General features: G+C 44.7%; 1 protein-coding gene across 1 annotated transcript in view; it reads right to left on the bottom strand.

Moving 5' to 3' along the window:
- SLC25A1 (solute carrier family 25 member 1) overlaps nucleotides 1–20,011 on the bottom strand; it is a 28,464-nt gene that overhangs the window by 5,141 nt on the left and 3,312 nt on the right. The window contains exons 2-6 of the mRNA XM_088135390.1: nucleotides 6,462–6,569; nucleotides 5,883–5,982; nucleotides 2,623–2,761; nucleotides 1,290–1,374; nucleotides 582–686 (exon numbers count right to left, since the gene is read on the bottom strand). Of these exons, the coding sequence (XP_087991516.1) occupies nucleotides 582–686; nucleotides 1,290–1,374; nucleotides 2,623–2,761; nucleotides 5,883–5,982; nucleotides 6,462–6,569 (537 nt within the window). The remainder of the gene's footprint in view (nucleotides 1–581; nucleotides 687–1,289; nucleotides 1,375–2,622; nucleotides 2,762–5,882; nucleotides 5,983–6,461; nucleotides 6,570–20,011) is intronic.

The raw sequence follows: 20,011 nt of genomic DNA, 5'->3' as shown, positions 1-20,011 counted from the left end.
CATCCCTTCAAATCAGAAAATGCCATCGGCACAAACTTTTCAGTCTCCGCTACTTTAGAACAATATTCCCTTCAAGATCCTTAGAGCTTCTTCTCCACTGGGTTTTGTGAAGATGGGCTGAATGGACCTCCACCCCATTTCAAAAACTGCTTCTCACCTTATCAATGTGGATAGCACTGGCTATCCGAGGAAGAGAGATTTAATAGGTCTTCCATACTCCCATCTCAAACCAACTTCCTACAGCTGTTGTTGACTTTGGCGCATATTAGCAAAAGAAACATCCAAAATCCTATTTGAGTGTGTTTTAATTGTGGCCTGACCCCAGAAAACTTTTTAAAAGTTAAAATAGTATGTTATTCAGGACTTAGAGCAGTGTTTCTCAACCTTGGCAACTTTACGATGTGTGGACTTCAACTCCCAGAATTCCCCAGCCAGCCTTGCTGGCTGGGGAATTCTGGGAGTTGCAGTCCACACATTGTAAAGTTGCCAAGGTTGAGAAACACTGACTTAGAGGGTAATATAAGTAGAGTATCAGAGGAAAAGGGACAGGAAATAGTTTTAAAATGATGGGCACTCCTTACCTTTGTACCAGTTCCTAAGAGCCGTCATGACAAAAAAGCGGATGGCTTGGTTGGAACCTTGTTTGAGGACTGTGGCGGTTAAACCCTGATAGGTTCCTTTTAACCCTATAAGTGGGGGAAGATGAAGGCAGAAGAGTTAAGAGGGAAAATCCAGCATTCTAAAATTAAATCTCTCCTGGCCAGACACACAAACAAGTTTTGTTTCTGGCTAAGTTGAGACCAGGAGCGTCAGCTTCTCCAAACTACGGTCCAAGGAAAGGAACATTTATACCAGCTTTGCCAATTTTCCAGCTGGCAGCACCACAGCTCGCAACATCTCAAATAGTACCATGACTCACCGAGACCCCAAAACAGCAGTAATGGATAAGAAATGGAAGTCTAATGAATGAATCCAGAAGGCATCATATTTGGGATTAGATGGTGTTCACCATTCAGAATCCACTATGGTAGAACGATGAGACACCCACCCAAATAATCATGGATGACTCTGGCTCTTGAATTTCCTAAGAGTGACAATCATCTCATCCATTCTCCGAACTCTGGGATTAAATGGGTGGATGTTTGCTACTTTCTAAATTACATTCAGCTTGTTCTAGATAAGACTATTCCATCCTGGTTCACTGATCTTTAAACACAACCAATTCCCAACTATACACCTATAATAAGGAGAAAGACACCATCTCACCACCAGTGATCTCCATTTCTTACCTTGTTCCCGAACTATCTCCCGCACTCCATGAAAGAAACCTCGGTACTTTGGGTGGGGGGAACACTGGTCATGAATGAACTTCACCTGCAGAAGAATCGCAGCAGAGAAGACATCAGGAGTTGTTACTCCAGAGAAGGGTTTGAGATGATACTTTGCATACCAGACTTGCAGCCCTGGATAGAGTTGAAAGAACATTCCCCAGGACCCAACAAGAGATAAAGATGAACTAAAGATAAAGCTGGTCTAGTTGAAGGTATTCTTGGCATCTTACAAGAGAATTCACACCTCCTAGCTACTTCTGCGGATTACCCATGGAAGACAGGCTCTTTATTAGTTGTATGACTTACTCAACCGAAAGAGACAACCCAACCAAAGAGAGAAGGAAATGTGCCCTTGCAGTTCTTACTATTTATCGCCAGGGGGCATTTAATGTTAGCGGGCCAGTTTTCCCCACAATTCAACTGTGCAAAATCCAACACAAGTATGTTTTCTGCATATTAACAGTGACGGGTTTTATATAATCATGTATTTGCACCCAACTGTTTCTCCTTCATGGATTGCCGCATCCAAAATGACCAAAAACTAGCCTTTATTCATGAAAGCTTCAGCTTTCAAACCCGCAAACACACACACACATTTTTTCTCTCTCTCTCGCTTTCTCTCAAAGAAAAACTCAAGCATTTTAAGGGCCTGATTCTGGCCTGATTCTTGCTAAGCCATCTTGTGGCTTGTTTGCTAGCTTCTGGCTTAATGTGCCCTGTGAACCCAGCACTGTGTTTTCTAAACCATGGTTTTACTGAGTAGGGTATTGGCTGAACTTGGCTGATAGTGGATTAGTCAACAAGTGTGGCTTCATATAACGTGTCAACCCAGATCCTAGGTCAGATCCAGCCCTTGGAAAGATGGCCTGGTCTACTGTCTATTGCAACAGACTTCAGAGCCAGGAGGTGGGGAGTGGTGGGATCCCATCACCTTTGCTGAGAAACTTCCAACTCTGAGTTCTCCCTGACTATCATAATTGATGGTTGATGGTTCTTAAGTTGATGGTTCTTCACAGTATCTCCAAAGGAAAGAACTGAGAAAAGCAAAGGCCTTGATGCATGGGAAAGGAGACATAGGGAAAGAGATGCCCTACCCATGCTCCTTTTAGCCCCACCTACCAACTGGCCCTTACCTCCTAGGGCATGCTGGCTGGGGAATTCTGGGAGTTGAAGTCCACTCATCTTAAAGTGGCCAAGTTTGGACAACATTGCCCTAGGGAATGCAAACAATGTTCCTCTCTTCCACAAGGATTCCGCAAACACTCTGTCCAGTTTCTTTCAATGCTTTTACCTTGATGGTTTCCATGGGGCAGACTACCACCACGGCTTCAGCCACACCAGCCCCCAAACCGGCGAGAAGGCCACGTGTGCTGTCCAGCTTCCCGTCTGCATCTCTCATGTGGTTGCTCAGGAATTCAAACATGCCAAATCTGTGCAGGGAAAAAGAGCAAGGTAGAAAGATGAAGGTCTTCTATCAAAGACCAGACCTGCACACTGTGCATTTTTCATTCTGCAAATAGAGGCAAAGCGTCCTCGTTTATTTTTTCAAATCACCCCTGAGCTGCAAACAGCCAATTGTCAAAGAACATTTCAAGCAATAAAATCTGCCCTCTTCTTTTTGCTGATAGACAGTTTTAAACAAGCGGATGAAGCCATTGTGATATTGGGTTTCAGTCACACTATCCTGAGGGCTGCAAAAAGTAGGTGGGGAAGCAGACACAGAGAGTCCAGGACCCTGGTGGATTGGTCCTGGTTTTCCAGGGAGATCAAAGATGAACCATGGGAGCAAGGGTCGAGCCACATTGCCATCTTGGATCTGGGCCTGCCAGGTTTGAGAGACCCAGAACCACATTGAAGAGGCCACAAAAGGTCCAAGAAAGAGTTGATAGAACTCAAGAACTGCTCTTGTTTATTTATTGCCATCAAAAGGGAGAGAGACCCCTTTGGCTTGCCAAGATGAAATTCCATCCCCCCACTTGGGAATACGGGGACCAATTTCCATCCCCCCCACCTAGAATGTGGGGATGAAATTCTGTCCCCCCGCCAGGAAATCTGAGGACCAAATTTGGTTCCCCTACTTGGGAATACGGGGACCAATTTCCATCCCCTTACCTAGAAATGGGCCAAATTCTGTCCCCCCCTCCCAGAAATCTCGGGACAAAATTCCATCCCCCCCATTTGGGAATGCAGGGGCGAAATCCCCCCAAGAACAACAGCTCCCGTTTCTACAGATTCCCTTTCCCTCCTGACTTGATTCAAATCAATCCTCTTGGTGCAACCTGATTACCCCTTTTCCACACCTCCCATCATTGTTAGATAGACACAGAAAATCTGGCCTGTTTGAACTTTGAGCGAGGGAAGAGACAGAGGGAGATAACATACTGCCAGCAAGAGGTATTATTCCTCTGTGCCCTCTTGGAAAAAAAAAATTGAACGAAAACAGCTACTGCTAAAACAAGATTCAAGGGATCACCCCAAAGAGGTTAGTTCAACCTTGGCCATGAACCATTCCACATCCTTGAGCAAAGCTAAGATTTGTTGAAGCCTGGCTTGCTGAATTAAACCGCAACTGGCTGAGTACAGACAACCCATTAAATCAAATCCTTATATTATGGTCACAGACCAGCCATTTTGATTACTCTAATAAATCTTAACCATCTCTAGACTGAAGGGCAGGAACATAAACCAGGAATTTGCAAAAGACGTCCTCTCCCATCAGGTCGCCATCATCCAGAGCCACAGACCAACATATAACACCCTAAGCTATAAACCCCAGCTTAGTAATTACATTCGGCAAAATTAACCCATAAAGGAATAAAATGTTTATTACGGTCACAGACCAGCAAATTCCAAATACAATTAACACATCAGATAAGATGTATTAAGGGATACGCAGTCCCCAAAAATGTTAATGAGACATGGAATGTTATTAGAAAACATAACGAGGATAAGATCCCGTAAGATTACAGAATAAATACTCAGATCAAATATGGAATCCAATAATTGGATGTATCCTGTCATGCCCGTTGATTACTTCTTTTTATGAGCTGTATATTGGTTCTTTTATATGACAAAAAATAATTTCTGTTTCCATCTTGAATGTCTCCAGCACGTTGGCTGGTGTCTTTTTATTGCTTGGCTCAGTTCCGTAAATCTTGCTGAATTTTATCAGGCTGATTTTGCATCCACTGTTTAACTTAGTAGTTTTTTCTTCCATGTTGCTTTTGGGTGATGTTATCAGGTGTTTGTTTTCTACTATTGTGTTACTTTATACCAGTGTTTCTCAACCTTGGCAGCTTTAAGATGGGTGGACTTCAACTCCCAGAATTCCCCAGCCAGCAAGCTGGCTGGGGAATTCTGGGAGTTGAAGTCCACCCATCTTAAAGCTGCCAAGGTTGAGAAACACTGCTTTATACACGCCTAAAGAACCTGTTTTAAGTGTAAAGAGCAAAGGAAGGGCATAAAGAAACAAAATCACAGCAGGCTGAGTTCATACAGTGCATAAAGAGAAAAGCAGAGCAGAGGATAACTTAGAGCCGGGTTAATAATTCCCAGGCTTGGAGCAAAGTTTGTTATGTCCCCGAAATGTGACAGTAAAATGGCTTGATTTCAGCGGCACGATTTTCAGCTTTTGTCAGCACTTCAAGGTAGACCAGACTGGGGAGATAAGAATGCTAATACTACTTTTATTATAAGGTTACAGTAACAGAATCTCCTAAGTCTGAATACGCTTCCCTGGTCCCTGCCTTTATCTTCATGAGAACTAAGGAGGAACTTGTCTGAGACGCTTTCTCATATCACACTTCTGCCCCAGACTCAGATTTCTTTTATCGGACTGTTGTCTTGGTTGTGGTTCTTCCTCCTGTTCCTCAAGGTTCTTCCTTCTTCCCATTACAGCTTTTCAAATGGTTTCCATTTCTACCCATAAAACGTCTTTGAAGGCTAATGAGAAGAAAGAGGAGGAAGAGGGAGAGGGAGAAATGGCAGCCATGGTTCTTCTGGGGATATTAGCCCAGAAGATTATACTGTGGGATAAGCAAAACATTTTGCTTGTGAAATGCTTCTTCTGACTTCCAAAGCTCAGAACGGGTCTTGAGTTTGAACTGATTATGTGTGACTAAGTCAGTGTCAATTTTCTCCACAACCATCTGTCCCCAACCTGGTCCTTCAGGTCTTCCAACAGTGCATCTCTCGCCACTATAATTGAGTTCATCCCCCTTGCTGCTGGTTGTCCTCTTCTTCTCTTTCCTTCCACCTTCCCCAGCATTATAGACTTCTCCAGAGAACTAGGTCTTTGCTTCATGTGTTCAAAATATGATGATTTGGGCCTTGTCAGTTGTACCTGGTGGGAGAACTCTGGATTGACCTGTTCTATGAATGATAAACTTGAAACTGGCTCATATCTAGAAGCAGTAGGAATAACTTTTCATGTTTGAAATGTTTTCAACTCAAAAGATTCTGCACACTCCTAAGGCCAGCCTCTCACACATTGCCCACCTGTGCCTTCACACCAGACCTGACTCCCCCAAGGTGTGTCCAGTAGATGTTTACCTCACAGCAGCCTTCGGGATGGAACCATACACCAACGAGCTGAGTCCTCGGTAAAGCCCTTTGACCCCATGATCCCGCACCGTCACTCGGACACAATCCACTGAGCATAAAAAAGAAAAGAATAAGGGAAAATACCTGCATTATTATAGAAAAGCAACCAGGTCAAAGGGGTGAAAGTCAAACAGAGAGACAGAAGGAAACAGATGTGTAAAAATGAAGACCCGTGTAATGTATGTGAGAAAGACCTTGGGAGACAGGGTGAAAAGACGCTGCCGAGGGAAAAGTGTGAGAAGTTGAACTAAAATCGCTGAGAAATTGGCCAAAATTCAATTTTTTTTTTCCCTTTAGGGGGGAAAAAAAAAGATTGTTGAAAAGATTCCAGATGCATGCAAGGGAGGTCACTAATAATGGGAAATCTTGCAAGTCCAGGTTCTCATACCATCTTCTGACATACGGATGGTACTACGTAGTTCCCTCAAAAGGATCAGACGGGCTAGTTTGAGTTCTGGCTTGTTTGGGGTAAGCGAACAGCGGTCCAGCAGACCGATCTAGAAACTGAACCGCCCAACCCAATCTTACCGATGCCTTTATAGCGTGGCGGGTTGGCCTTCTCGTCAAGCTGCAGTTGCGTTTTCACATATTCGGTGGGGAACGTGATGCAGATTTCAATGCCTCCCGCGATGCCGCCTGGAAAGGTGAGCAAGAGAAGAGGGATGAATCGGCCGTAGATATGCAGGACAGAAAAAGTATTAACCAGCAGCTTTTCTTCCTTGGCTACTGCAAGCTTATTTTGTTAAGAAAGAGGGGGAAAATGGCCGCTCCTTGGCATGGTTTAGGCGGCACCGGGTAATGGAGCAGGGCGCAAAACTTTTTTTCCCCCCAAGGTCGCCTTCCGGGAATATTCCAGGAATTTTCAGGCTAGAAAGCAGGGGACGGTGAGTTCTAGTCCCGCCTTAGGCGTGAAAGCTGGTTGGGTGACTTTGGGCCAGTCCTTCTCTCTCAGCCCAGCCCACCTCACAGGGTTGTTGTTGTGGGGAACACAGGAGGAAGAAAGAGTATTAGGTATGTTCGCTGGCTTATTTATAAAAATAGGAAAGGCGGGATAAAAAATCTTACCTACATGCACGCGCGCACGCCAGTGGGGAAAGCAGGGCCAGGGAAGAAGACTGGGTAAGCTGGTACAAAAATGGCATTAAATTAAATCAAACTGGGGTCCATATGGAGTGCTCTGGATTCAGAGGCCAAAAGGCCCATCAAACTCCACGAGGCATGAACGGCGCTCCTTCGAGACTCCTTAAAACAACCTGATCTCTTCCTGGCACATCAGGCTGCATGGCTATACGCATAATAGTTTTTTTAGAAATCAGTATATAGGCTGTAGCTGGGTATCGAGATGGACATCTCAGCGCTCAAGCATCTTGAAAGAAAGTGGTGACAAACCACCTCCCAACTCTTTCCTAGCTAGTTAGAAAGTGAGGTGCCATCAAGCCAAGTTCAACGTCTGCTGAGTGCCTGGACGCAGGTGGTCCATTCTGACCTACTTTTAGCAATAATTAGCAACTCTTCCAAGGACAGTAACATCTCTGACCTAACCATCCCGGTGATTCATTGTTCTCCACTTCTTCTACCTCCCTCAACCTTCCCAACTGTGATCTTTTCTTTCTAATCCATCATCTGCTCATGTTGCGTGATCTGCTCACCAAAGACTTGAGGATCTCCAAGAATGTCTCTGAGTCTGCTGGGTGGGCTTAGCATGATGTCACTCCCCCCCCCCAGCATAAAACCATAATGACTGTCTTGAGCAATTTATCCACATTCTAAGAATATGTTACTAACCTTCCAGATCCCCCTTGGAGGAAAGATACCATTCCAGAGGAATGGATTTCTAAAGCAAACTTGCCCTGCAAGTTCAATTCTGCCAGGGGACATGTTAAGGCAACTTCATAGCTAACTTTGCACCAAATCCTGAAGCTCTTAAGCCACCATAACTCAAGTCCCAGCTCGTTTGGCTAGCGTGGGGTGTAAAATTGGGCCAGAATCCAAGATCATGGCAAAGATTTATCACGGGCTTCATCTGGACACAACCTTGAATGATGGGCAATCCTTTTGCTGCCCTGCGGCTCCAACGGCTCATTCTAAGCTCAGAAACCTTCGCATTCGTATCTAGTCCAACGTTTAACTTCTTTTCCCTAGCAATGCCAGAGGCAGATTCAGATAACCAACCGCATCCTTGAATGCACAAAGCTTGCAGATTGAGCTTGGGCTGAAATCGCAAACGGGCAAACGTTCTGCAGCTGGAAAAGAACTCAGATTTGTTCTTAAACAAAGAAGCAAACAACAAACATCTCCCAAGCATCAAAAAAGCTACTTTTAAAGTAAAAGAGGTGTGTTCAACCCCATCAGAGTCTTAACCCACCTCTTTTACTTTTGACGGCCCTAAAAATAAGTCAAAATCAAGCTTGTGGGAACACCGGCTGTTGCCCCTGTTCATTTTTCCCAGATCTGGAAGAGTTCCTGAAAATGGCAAATTTTAGTCTGTAGAAACCAACAGATCCTTCCTACAGGATCTATTGTTACAGCCACTTTGCAGAATATAACCCATTCTGCAAAGGCAGAGTGATGGTAGGCTTGAGTTTTGGGGTGCCGAGAGGCAGATGTGTGGGGTGGTCTGCCCCAAGGAGTCCTCCAGGTCTTCTTCACCAAGAAGGCAGAAACAAACAGAGGCACAGGCGGCTTCTCCATTTTTCCTCCTGTTATCATCCACAGAGCCCCAGCTCAGCATGACGGTGCAAAGGAGGCGCGCTCTCGGCGTCACTGGCTGGCCAGAGGCACAACCCAGGGAACACCCACACCAAGGATCTGAAAGGAAACAGGATCCAGGCAGAAATTCTCACCATGACAAAGCAGCTGGCGGACCCAAGGCGGGGATTTTCCTCCCCCAGAATGAAAAAGTGGCCCATTTGGCATACCAGACGGGGCTGGTCCCTTGGAGACGTCCTATCAGAAGCCATCCTTTCCAAGACTTTTGTTGTTTAAGGAGGGGAAACTCATGGCTCTTGAAAGAGAGGCAAAATTGTGCCCGCTTGGAAATGCGCCTGCTTAAGTCCCTGGCCTAGAGAGACCCACCGGGCTGTTCTGTTTTGATGCAATGCGCAGGAAGAGAGTAAAAAAGGGCACGTCGGAGAAACTCAAGGCATGAGATCAGGGGAGGCAAAGAATTGTGGCTAAATGCAGTTTATACCAAACAGGGGGGGGGAAATGAAATTACGTTGTATGGATTTGATGGTTAGCAACAATACGGGTTAATAGAAATAATGGAAGTTATGTGTTAAATTTAGAGCAAGAACTTGATGGATATTATTACTTATATCTGTTGCAAGGAGGGTTGGAAGTCAATTCTTTTTTTTGTCCCCTTTACACAAGTTTCTCTTTACACGAGTTTCTCTCTCTTTTTCTTTTCTGCACTTTGGAGCTGTACTATTTTCTCTTTTTTCAGTTTTCCTTTTTTTAATTCCTATTCTTCCTTTAATTTTTAAATTCTTATTCTTTCTTTCAAAATTTTTACTGTTCCTTTTAAAAAAAATAATTCTACAAAAATAAATGGAGTTTATACCAACCCCATTTCCCCCCTCTCCCCCCTGGCTTGCACACCCAAACACTGCTTCACACACTGCCTTTTCTTTTTAACACTTCTTTTCCTTTCTAAAGACTGCACCAACGGTCATCCATTCACTCCATCCATCCTGATCCATTCATGCCTTCATAGATTTATTCCAGCCGTCATTCATTCTCTGTATCCTTCCAAACCACAAGCTATTTCTTTCATGGGCCCTTCATTGTTCTCTCCAACCCACATTCACTCCACAGCCTTTCATTTGTGCATTATTTCTTCTTTTGCCACACACACACTTTTTATGTCCCTATCAAGGAATTTAGGACCAGCCTTGGGGACAAGGAAGGAACAAAACAAGCTGTTCAGGGAGATCTGCAGAAAAAATTTATACAGTCCCAAGGAAGAGGATCAGGTGAGAAAGAATCTCAAGCAATCCCTGCCTTGATTTTCTTTCGTATAAAATGGGACGGAAAGCAACCTGAACAGGTTTCCAAGATTGGTCACACCCGTCCGAGGTAGATCAGGTCGAAATACAGATATCTCAGAGATTCCAGGAATAGCACTTTATTGTTGTAGGGAATAATCACGAAATCTTGAAAACCGGTCCCTGTGATTTGAAGGTTGAACTATTTTTTTGTATTTTTTTTTCTGTTAGCTTTTCTTTTTTCATTTACACATAGACAACTAACAAGACCCTCTTTCATCTTAAAAAAGAAAAGGCTAAAGAAATTAAAAGGACCAACTAAAAATACAAGCTAAGAAACAAAGGAAGAAGATCTATATACAGTACTTATCAACAGTCACCGGATTACTAATGAATTCACTACCATAATATGAACCATACAAGATATTGTAAGATGTCACAGCATCTCTGCCATAGTAACACCTCTCGCAGCATCCTCTGAGTGGAAAATACTGCCTTTTCCAAAACAGAGAACTCACACATTTCTGAGCACCGTTGCTTGACATTTACTGCATTTTGTAATAGAGATGCGAAAGTGGTACCCGCTGGACCCACATCTTCCCCACACCCCAATGCCCGCAATTCCTCATGAGTTAATTTTACAAAAGATTTCCCCCCTTGTGAAAACTCTCCCTTTTTTGAAGTGATGATCTTGGGATCTGTTGATTAAAAAGGGCTGTTTATGGGAAGAAGGGAACCGCGGTATGGAATCTGGGAGGGCAGAAATGGTAATAACCGTGTTTGTAGAAGATCAAAAGTTGCTTCTTTAGAGATTTTTCTTTTTCTTCCTCCTTTTTTCCTCTCCTTCCTGGACTTTTACTGCTACTCATCTTTTCTTTTATCTTTTCCTATCTTTTTCTTCCTTCTAATTTTTCCTTTAGTTTCCGTAGTTTTTAATCCTGTATAAAATTCTTTCCCAACAAAAGATAGATAGATAGATAGATAGATAGATAGATAGATAGATAGATAGAAAGAAAGAAAGAAAGAAAGAAAGAAAGAAAGAAAGAAAGAAAGAAAGAAAGAAAAGAAAATGAAAACTCTCCCTTTTTGTGGGGGGGAGTGACCGGACTATACCCCCAACCCCAAAATACCTTGGCTCCAGCTCCAGAAAATATAAAAAGCCAAATTTTCTCAGGGATAAGCGTGACTTACAGTGACAGCTGCCTTTTCATCTATCCCTGCAGGAATGCCATATTTCACCATCCTGACACCAGAAGATTAGAAACAGTCTGGGATGTTTCTCAGAGCTGCGTTGCTTGGAGACCATCGTGGAGAAGACAAGGATGTCTTAGGAAGAAGACGGAGACACACCACTCCTTCTCCGAACTATGCAAGCAGGTGCAAAGTACAGCAAATGTCATAATCCTCTGCTTTTCCTGCCTTCTCACCCTCTTCTGAGGCAATTCATGAACTTCTTATTCAGCTACCACCTCTTAAACCCAAGAATGCTCTCCACCGTTTTTCCTCTGCCCTCCCCTCCCCTCTTCCTCTCGTGCCATTCCTAAAATTACAAAACTGCGAGAAGGCCCTGTTGCATGTTTATTTCTCTCTAACCTCCTGTGAGAAGCTTTCTGATTAAAATGCAGGCTAGGAATGCTTTAAAGAACAAAAATCACACGGCTAGACTTTGGGCCAACTTATTTTAATTGAGTGGAAGCAACGTGTTCAACCCGTTGTTTAAAATTTAAATAAACACAAATCCCTAATTTAAAATATAAATAGATCCCACGGGAAAGAAAGTAGGGCCTGTAGGAGAGGAGAGAGGGAGGCCTACCTTTCCTTACTCCATAGCTTTGAGAAAATTTGCTGGAAGGGCATTTTGCAGGCAGATAGGAAGTGTTTTCACCTGCACAGGATCTCAACATAGGATCTCAATGCAGGATCTCGGGATGGAAAGTTAAGATCTTCCCAAGCACCACGGTATCTCCTCCTGGTTATTTAAATTAAGGAAGAAAAACACCACCCTGGATACACGTCAACTGCATTCGCACAAGTATGATGACCATTTGGGCCCCGTGCAGGCCGTTAATTGCACCTTCAAGCACTAAGCAGCCGATCTGCAACTCGGCCAAATGTATTCCTTTCCCCCAAACAAAGACCAAGAAGAAAGGAAAAATGCTTAAACCATGGACTTCCTACTCAACGTGACTCCAATCTCCAACATCCCACTTCTTCCACTCACTGAACAATCTCCGATTCTTAATTTTTGACTCCAACGTTGCAAGAAGCAACTGGCAGATCTCCAAATGCTCCTCGCTGATTAAATTATGCATGTTCCTGCAAACCTATTAAAGTTTTGCCCACGTTCTACTTCCATCTCTCGGCGATGAGAGCTCATTTATAACTAGATTCTTTTCGGCGTGCAGATTTCCCCTGACTTTGGCCCCTGCTCGGATTCTTCCTGAATTTCCCCACCCCAAAGTCTTTCAACCCAACACAGAGAATAAAAGGAGTCCTCTCCCCCTGCAACATTTGTCCTCCTAGCATTTCCGCGTCGCTATACAAGAAGACTGCGACAAAAACAATAAAAGAGAGACAGAGCGACGATGGGTACGTCACACAGGCTGTCGAGTCGGCGACGGAAGCGATCCTTGGGTTACCGGAGTCCGAGTCGGTAAAAATGCACCGACTTCTAATAAATTTAAATTGTATGTAATATAAATAATAGAATAGGTTCACATTTCCTATTTCATAGATAGTCATTTGACTAACCGATGTTTTTCAAGATGTATCTTAATTCCAAGCGCTCTGCAAAATTCAAAATACGTATCTTGATAAAACTAGAACCTCGTTGTTTTGATTTTGAAGCTTTTACCCTTTGTTTAAACTACAAGTTAATTGTGGCTTATTCAATAGTCTGGGTTCGACCAACCATGGCTTAGCATCACGTACGGGTTGGAAGTTTCAGGATTTGGGGTTCTGATGCCTGTCTCGTTCCCGGAGTTGCCAAGAGTCGACGGAGGATTGCGGCTAGATACAAATGCATTTCCTTTGTACATAAACTAAGAAAAAAACATAAACTTCTCTTTACAGCAACAGAGGATGGGGGGGAAATGAACCCTCCCTACTCATGTTCAAGCAAGCACAAGCCACGTTTTTTAAGGGCGACTGCAAAAAAGAGAAAAATACTGTATATGGCTTTAAAAAAAAAATGCCAAGAAATAACTAAACAAGCAAAACTCCCGGAGGCGAATTTTCCCAACACAGTGCAGAAGAAAATGGAAAGAAGGAGAATTAAAATGAAACCATCCAAGTGGAAATCTACTTGCAGAGGCATTTGGAGAGTGAAAAGACACGTCTTCCTGCAGGCTAAACAAGGGCTGGGCCTCCTTGCGTTCAACTGGGCAGGATGCCCAAGCAGAAATGCCCCGGGTCCAATTTGGCACCAAGCCCACTATTTAGAGAACTAGAGAGACAACTCAAATCGCTCCGCTTGCAAAAACACAGCAAAACACGCAATTAAACTTCTGAGCACGTTTGCTAATGCTCTAGCAGAAAAACCCGGCCTTCCCTCTGTTCTTCGCCACGAGTGCTCATAAGGACTAGCAACTTGGCCGTGTTGGTTTTTAAACGGTTTCAAAACAGGACAGGGAGATCTCGATTAGCGCGGTTCGGGAATCCCACGAAATGGTCGCATTATTCGAATGGGCACCCTCCGAAGTGATATTTCTATGGAAAACGGGGCAATTGGTTCCAGCTTGTTGGGAAAGAGGCCATGAAAAAATGTTAAGCCTACATTTGTATAGGTATATTCATGAAATAGTAAAGGATAAAAAGAACACACTTATAACTTAAATTTATGGTTAACAAAGTCACAGAGGAGTTACAGAAAGCAAAATAAAACCCCCAAACTTCTGAATATCTTTCCTCAAGGTAAGCTCACCCTGAGAAAAACATCTTTTTAAAAACTTCTACTGTTTTCATTTAAGTTTTTTCAGTTCCACGTTCCCCTCGAGTTTTTGGGTCGCATGGAAACGCAACCTGGTATCAATTTACAGTTTGCACTTAACCGAGCATCGCACCATTCGAATACGCTCCCCTCGCAGCCCGCCTGTCGCTACTCGGCGATGGGAATCGTGGCCCCGTTCTCAGGCGCAGAACCGCATCGCATTGTCATGAAAACAGCTTGACATTTGCTTCTTTTCTAACGACTGCTGATGTGGAATCCGTCCACCATTGTGGCAGCAACTGAGCATACCAAGCTAAGTGTGCCCTTAGCCACAGCTTCTTAAACAAGCCGCCACTGGCTGCATTCATCCATGATGCTAAATCATGAACAATGGTTTGCAAAAACCGCAGATGCTAGATTTATGCACCCCGTGCTAACAAAGGACCTTGATCTGGCTGGGGAATTCTGGGCGCTGAAGTCCACACGTCTCAGAGCACACTGGCTAGGGAATTCTGGGAGATGAAGTCCACCCTCCCTTAAGCACACTTGCAGGGGAATTCTGGGAGCTGGCGTCTAGCCATGTTAAAGTCGCTAAGGTCGAGAAATGCTGCTTCAGAGGCTTTCACACAGTTTATAAACCTGCGAGAAATCACTCTTGGAGCAGCTGAGCAATGCGTATCTCCCCAAAAAGGGTTTGGCTGGATGTGCCCTGCAAAACCACCTCCTTTGTGGGCTGTGACGCTTGGCTCCGTTTGCTGGACCAGCTCACCCCACCCTGGTTTGTTCCACACCGGGTGGTGAAACAAGCCATAACTTTGTGCAATGTGGGAACTCAGCCCCAGAACAACCCAGCCGTTAGGAAACAGGGCTGCTGGAGTACAGCGCAGGGCAAAAGGGCGGGCGTGCAATCGGGTAGGCTGGAGCTAAAGGAGACCCCGCCAGCCGCTCCAAAGGTAGAGGGACATCCAGGAGCCAGGTAGGGCAAAGGGGAATCAGTGGGGCGCATTCGTTCCTCGCAGAGGAGGGTGGCTGTGACCTTCAGCAAAGAACGCCCGCCGGCTCCTCTTTGGCCGAAGCTCAAGGCGAAAAATGCAAACTACCAACTGCAGAAGGAGAGTTTTAATCTGGGGAGGGGCTGGAAGAGGGGGGGAGATCCAGTCTGCGGGTTTAAGGTCCCTGCAGTACGAACCATGGAGCAGCCCCGTCATTTCCTGTTTGAACCTCCTGGAAAGAAAGCACACTTTGTTCCAATTATTTCACTCTTATCATCCCCATGGCAATTTTCCTAGCTAGCTCCCTCTGGCAAAAATTGAACAAAGGCCCCAAGGGAAAGCACAAAGCAAGCAAAGATTGGGGGTCCTCCCTTGGGCTAAACCATGGCTTGTTTTGAACTGATCCCCGCGCTCCGTTCACACAGAAAATCAAACCCACCGAAGACATGAAGACACACCCCACCTGCCCCGATCTCACATCAAGCCAAGCGAACCCCAACCCCCTCTTGGTTCATCCCATGACGCGGAGGCAGCTGCTCCGGTTTGCAAACCCTCATTTGTTCTAAAAGAAACCCTGGCTTCCTGCACGAACGCAGCCAGGCTTTGCTGCAAAAGCTCTGTATCGGTGTTCTGGGGTTAGCCATTTTCACGTGCAATTATCAACCGTTGCGGCTGATAAAATGGCGAGAAAAGGTCCAAGAACAGCTTTGTTTGCTCTGCGTTTTTCTTCTCTACAGAGTAATTTCTCGAAGGGCCGAGTCTAGAACTGGGGGAGGAGGAAGAAAGAGAATTTACAACGGCCATAAAACCGTCGACAAGAGCACCACAGAAAAACAGGTTCATGGTGCAGAGGGCCAGGGGTGCTCTACAGCATGCAAAATGTGCTTAACCATGCTTTGTTGAAGATCCTGGACTCACACAACCCACTAAGACCCAAACCAAGGCTTGAAAAGCACATTAGCCGAGGTCACCATTTGCACTGAGCCAGAATGTTGGTTTAGCAGGTTCGGGCTTCTGCGCTGGGCAAACAGGTCGGTGCACCACTACATCCAGCACCCTTTCAAGATCGCCCACAAGATCTTCAAAGTAATGTTTGGTTCTGGAACCTGGCTCTAAATCAAAGCTTCTAAAATCAAGGGTCAAAGGCCCTTGCTTCGGGACAGACACACTTTGGTCGAGCCGGTTACCACCAGAAGCGTAGTATTTACAGAAGAGAAACAGTGGCTCCGTGATTTTTTTTCTTTATGTTTCTTCTCATTGGTTGTGGCTGCTTTGGGCCCCGTAAAGAAGTCATTGTTGGATGATAAAAGGGCCTCCCACTCTCCCGTCCATGCTCACCCGAGACCGGCAAATGGGAAAGCTCTGGGCCTCCTGGGGCAATGTCGTCAAGCCGGTAAACAGAGTGTGTCAACACTCCCTGCAGATGAAAGCTGAAAGAAGAGGGTGAAGCAACTCAACTTGTCCTCATTGTCCAAGAACAGGTTCCTACGCACCGCTTTCACAATCCTACGAGCGTCAACACTCCCAAAAATCTGCCTTTGGAGCATGACTCGGTGTTCTCTAGCGTTTCAGGGGGAACACAGTCAAGGCCAACCATGCATCTTCAGAACAAGGGTCTCCATCCACCAGAGAGGAAACGCTTGATGCAAATCAGGGACCTTGCAAATGATTTCCAAATCTTCTGTATTTCTGGAGAACCTCCCAGAATCAGACCCAGATTCTTGTGGCCTGTGTGGAAAGCTGTGCGTGACTAGCAGGTCACCGTTCCTACTATGTCCAAGTCCATAACTGAGCTGGTCTCCTGCTGAATCCAGAAAATGGTCCACATAGTTTTCTTGGTCACGGGAAGTCATTCACCGTGGTCTTTCCCCCAAAACGGAGTTTTTTTTCCAACTCCCCAAACTAGCCTACAACTCTGGGATGTTGTGATCCTCTCCCATCCAAATGTAACCAGGTCCAACCTTGTTTAGCTTTTGGGGATAAGGCGATGTTGGCTAGAGGCTGCCTATTATGTTGGGAACTTAAGGTGATGGGTTAAATTTTGGAAGAGGCCTACAGAGTTGTCACATGGTAGTTAAATTGAAGGGGATCTTCTATGTGGCCCTATGCGCCCTTTGCTTCTTTGTAATGCTCACTGGGTACGCACTAATGTGGCATGCTTTCAATTTCTGCAAAAATCTCTCTCTACCCCAAAGCTTTGAATGTATTCTTTATTTTTGTGTTACTTGTTGCAATTTCTACACAGTGCTGTTCTGGGTTTGAGGATGGCTTGCTTTTAGATTTGTCTCCATCCTTCAAGACCTTCACTTCCTCTATGCAGAAAGTGGCATAGAGGTTGACTTATATAGCGAGATGGGAGGTGTATAAATTTGAGGAAGGAAGGAAGGAAGGAAGGAAGGAAGGAAGGAAGGAAGGAAGGAAGGAAGGAAGGAAATTGCAAGCACAGGAGGTTCAGAATTAACAGGGAAATTGGTTTGGAGGTAAGAGAGCCTTAATCTCCCCCTATTTGTTCCAATGGGAGGGCAGGGGGTTGATACCGCCCCAAGTCTAGTATGAATATCTTTAAAAATAAAACATAGAAGCCAGTGCTAATTTTCTGTGAATGATCAAATCCATCTTTTTCAGTAAAAATGTTGAAGATAATCAACTAAAAAGCTTGAAGCAAATAAGAACCATTTGCATTTCACTAGCCTGCCGGTAACTCCATTACTTATCCACAACTTACTCAATGTTGCTCAAACAGAGTTTCTCGATCTGCAGAGTTTCTGGATTGGCTCTAACCAAGTTCAAGACTCAGCGGCTATGTTTGCACCACATTCCAATCTTGGTTAATTTTAACCTCAGTGAGGGCCAGGTTAACATCTCGTGACCAACCCCGTTCACTTGATTGAGTCATAAACTAACACACTATGTTGAGTTGTACAAAGATTTCATTAAGGAATTCGATCAGAAGACACCTCCATGTCAGCTTTCCTTCCCTTGGTTCATCAACTTTTTTCTTCCCCAAATCAAACTGAACTAGATCAACAATCCAAATTGAACCAACAACTGATTTGGCGTACACCCCTAGTAAGATTCCATTCACGATACGGTTTGTTGTTTCTGCTCAGGATGATATCTGAACAGGACTACCATGGTTTGTAAACTGTGATTTACAGCTTACGGTGATAGATGAACTAACAATGAAGTCTTGTTCAAGAAAGCAGAGCTAGAACAATTTTTAACAGAGGTTGATGGGCGAATCCAATCTGCTGAAAAGGCCTGTTTTGCTAAGTCCTCATTTCTTCTCTTCCCTCCACATCACTTCTCCCCAACAACGATACCAACGTATGGAAGGTCAGACAGAGGACTGGTCTGCTTCCCCACTAACACACAGCATGGGATACTGGAAGACTGCAGTGAAACCCAGCATGATTCAGTAAAGCCTTCTCCAACTTGGTGCCCTTGGACAATATCCAACCTCCACGGGGATCGGCTGGGAATCTGGAGAGCTGGAGACCAAGGGAGGGTGGCTTAGTGAGAACGACAGATCAGATCTCTCTGGTACGTCAAACAACTCATAATAAAACCAACTATGGTTTAGTGCAACCTGAAAGATGAATTGGTCACAAAACCATGCTTAACAATGAGTTTTTTTTCAGAGGAACATGGGACGACATCTTACACCGTTGGTTCATCTACCATACGTTCTCTATGATGCCTGGGAGACTGGTTCCCAGCGTCCCAACCACATCTGGGGAAGGGAGGATGGAACCCAGGGATTTTGGGGATGCAGAACTGCTTTATCACTGAGCTACAGTTCTTTCTATTTGATGGGCCCTGAAAAGCAGCCTTCTTTTTAATATTCACAGCACAAGACCTGTCAGTGGGAGGAAAAATGGAGTGCACTTGTAACTTGCCAGCTGTCAGCAGGAAGTACCCAGAGAGCAGATGTGTTGGAGGAGAACAGCTCACAGCAAGACCTTCAGGCGTGGAAGGAATATGTACCAGCCACGAAGAGTCCAGAGCAAGCAAAATGGCCGATTCCTGAGACAATGAGCTAGATCAAAGATACAGAGGAATTTACACAAAGAAGCATTTGGTTTCCTGGCCATCACTACAGGTAGTCCTCGAATTATGACCACAACAGCGACCGGGAAATTTAAGCAGTGCGGTCATTAAGCAAGGCTTCGTGACATTTTTTGCAGCAGTCATTAAGCAAATCCGGCTTCCCCCATTGACTTTGCTTGTCAGAAGCTGGCTGGGAAGGTCATAAATGGCAATCACATGACCCTGGGACACTGCAACCATCATAAATAAATGCCAGTTGCCAAGCACCAAATTTTGATCATGTGACCACAGGGACGTTGTGACAGTCATAAGTGTGAGGACTGGTTGCAAGTCACTTTTCAGTGCCGTCGTAACTTCAAACAGTCACTAAACAAATGGTTGTAAGTCGAGGACTACCTGTAATTTACAGGAGTGGAAATGCAAGTAAGCAACAGCTACTCCAATCTGGTAACTCAAGAACGAGAGCCAAAAAATACCAGTCTCAAGCAGCTGCTTCTTCTCTTCCTTGAGTCCAGCTCTGGTTAGTGATAAAAACCTATTTTTAGGCCCTAGGTCAGCGATAGGAACTTGTGGCTCTCCCAGTTTTGCTGAACTTCATTTCCCTCAGCCCTACCAGCACGGGTGCAAATGAACTGAAAACTACTGGGGCCTGTAGTTAAGCAACATCTGGAGGGACATCAGTTTCCTACCTGCAGACCAAAGCAAAGATGAACAGAGGATAAGGTAGAACTCACATTTGGTCTGTAGACTCAAAAGTTCTCAGCTCACAATCTGTATTAATCCTAGATAGATTTTTCCACCCCAAAAACTATGGTTTGTTGAATAAGCCATCACTGCTGGGTTCACTCATATGCAATCCACAAAACCAAAGACGTATTATAATTCAGGTAAGTATTTAACTGCTGGAGACAATGTAAAACCAGCTTTCTCTGACCCAAGCCCTCTAGATGGGACTTCAAGTCCAAGCCAGCATTTCTTGAAAAAATATTTTGCTGAAAGGAAACTGCCAGACACTTGATGGCGGTGTTTCCAGGCCACGTTTACCATGGTTAAGTCAACCCTGGTGGACTGAAGATCTAATCTTCTGGGCTTGGAAAACCCAGGGAACCATGAAATAATCAC

This window comes from Python bivittatus, unplaced genomic scaffold, assembly GCF_059951505.1.
Source record: "Python bivittatus isolate LINGU-HERP-01145 unplaced genomic scaffold, Pbiv_v1 ctg000100_np1212, whole genome shotgun sequence".
NCBI lineage: Eukaryota > Metazoa > Chordata > Lepidosauria > Squamata > Pythonidae > Python > Python bivittatus.
This window is presented reverse-complemented; position numbering and strand designations above follow the sequence as displayed.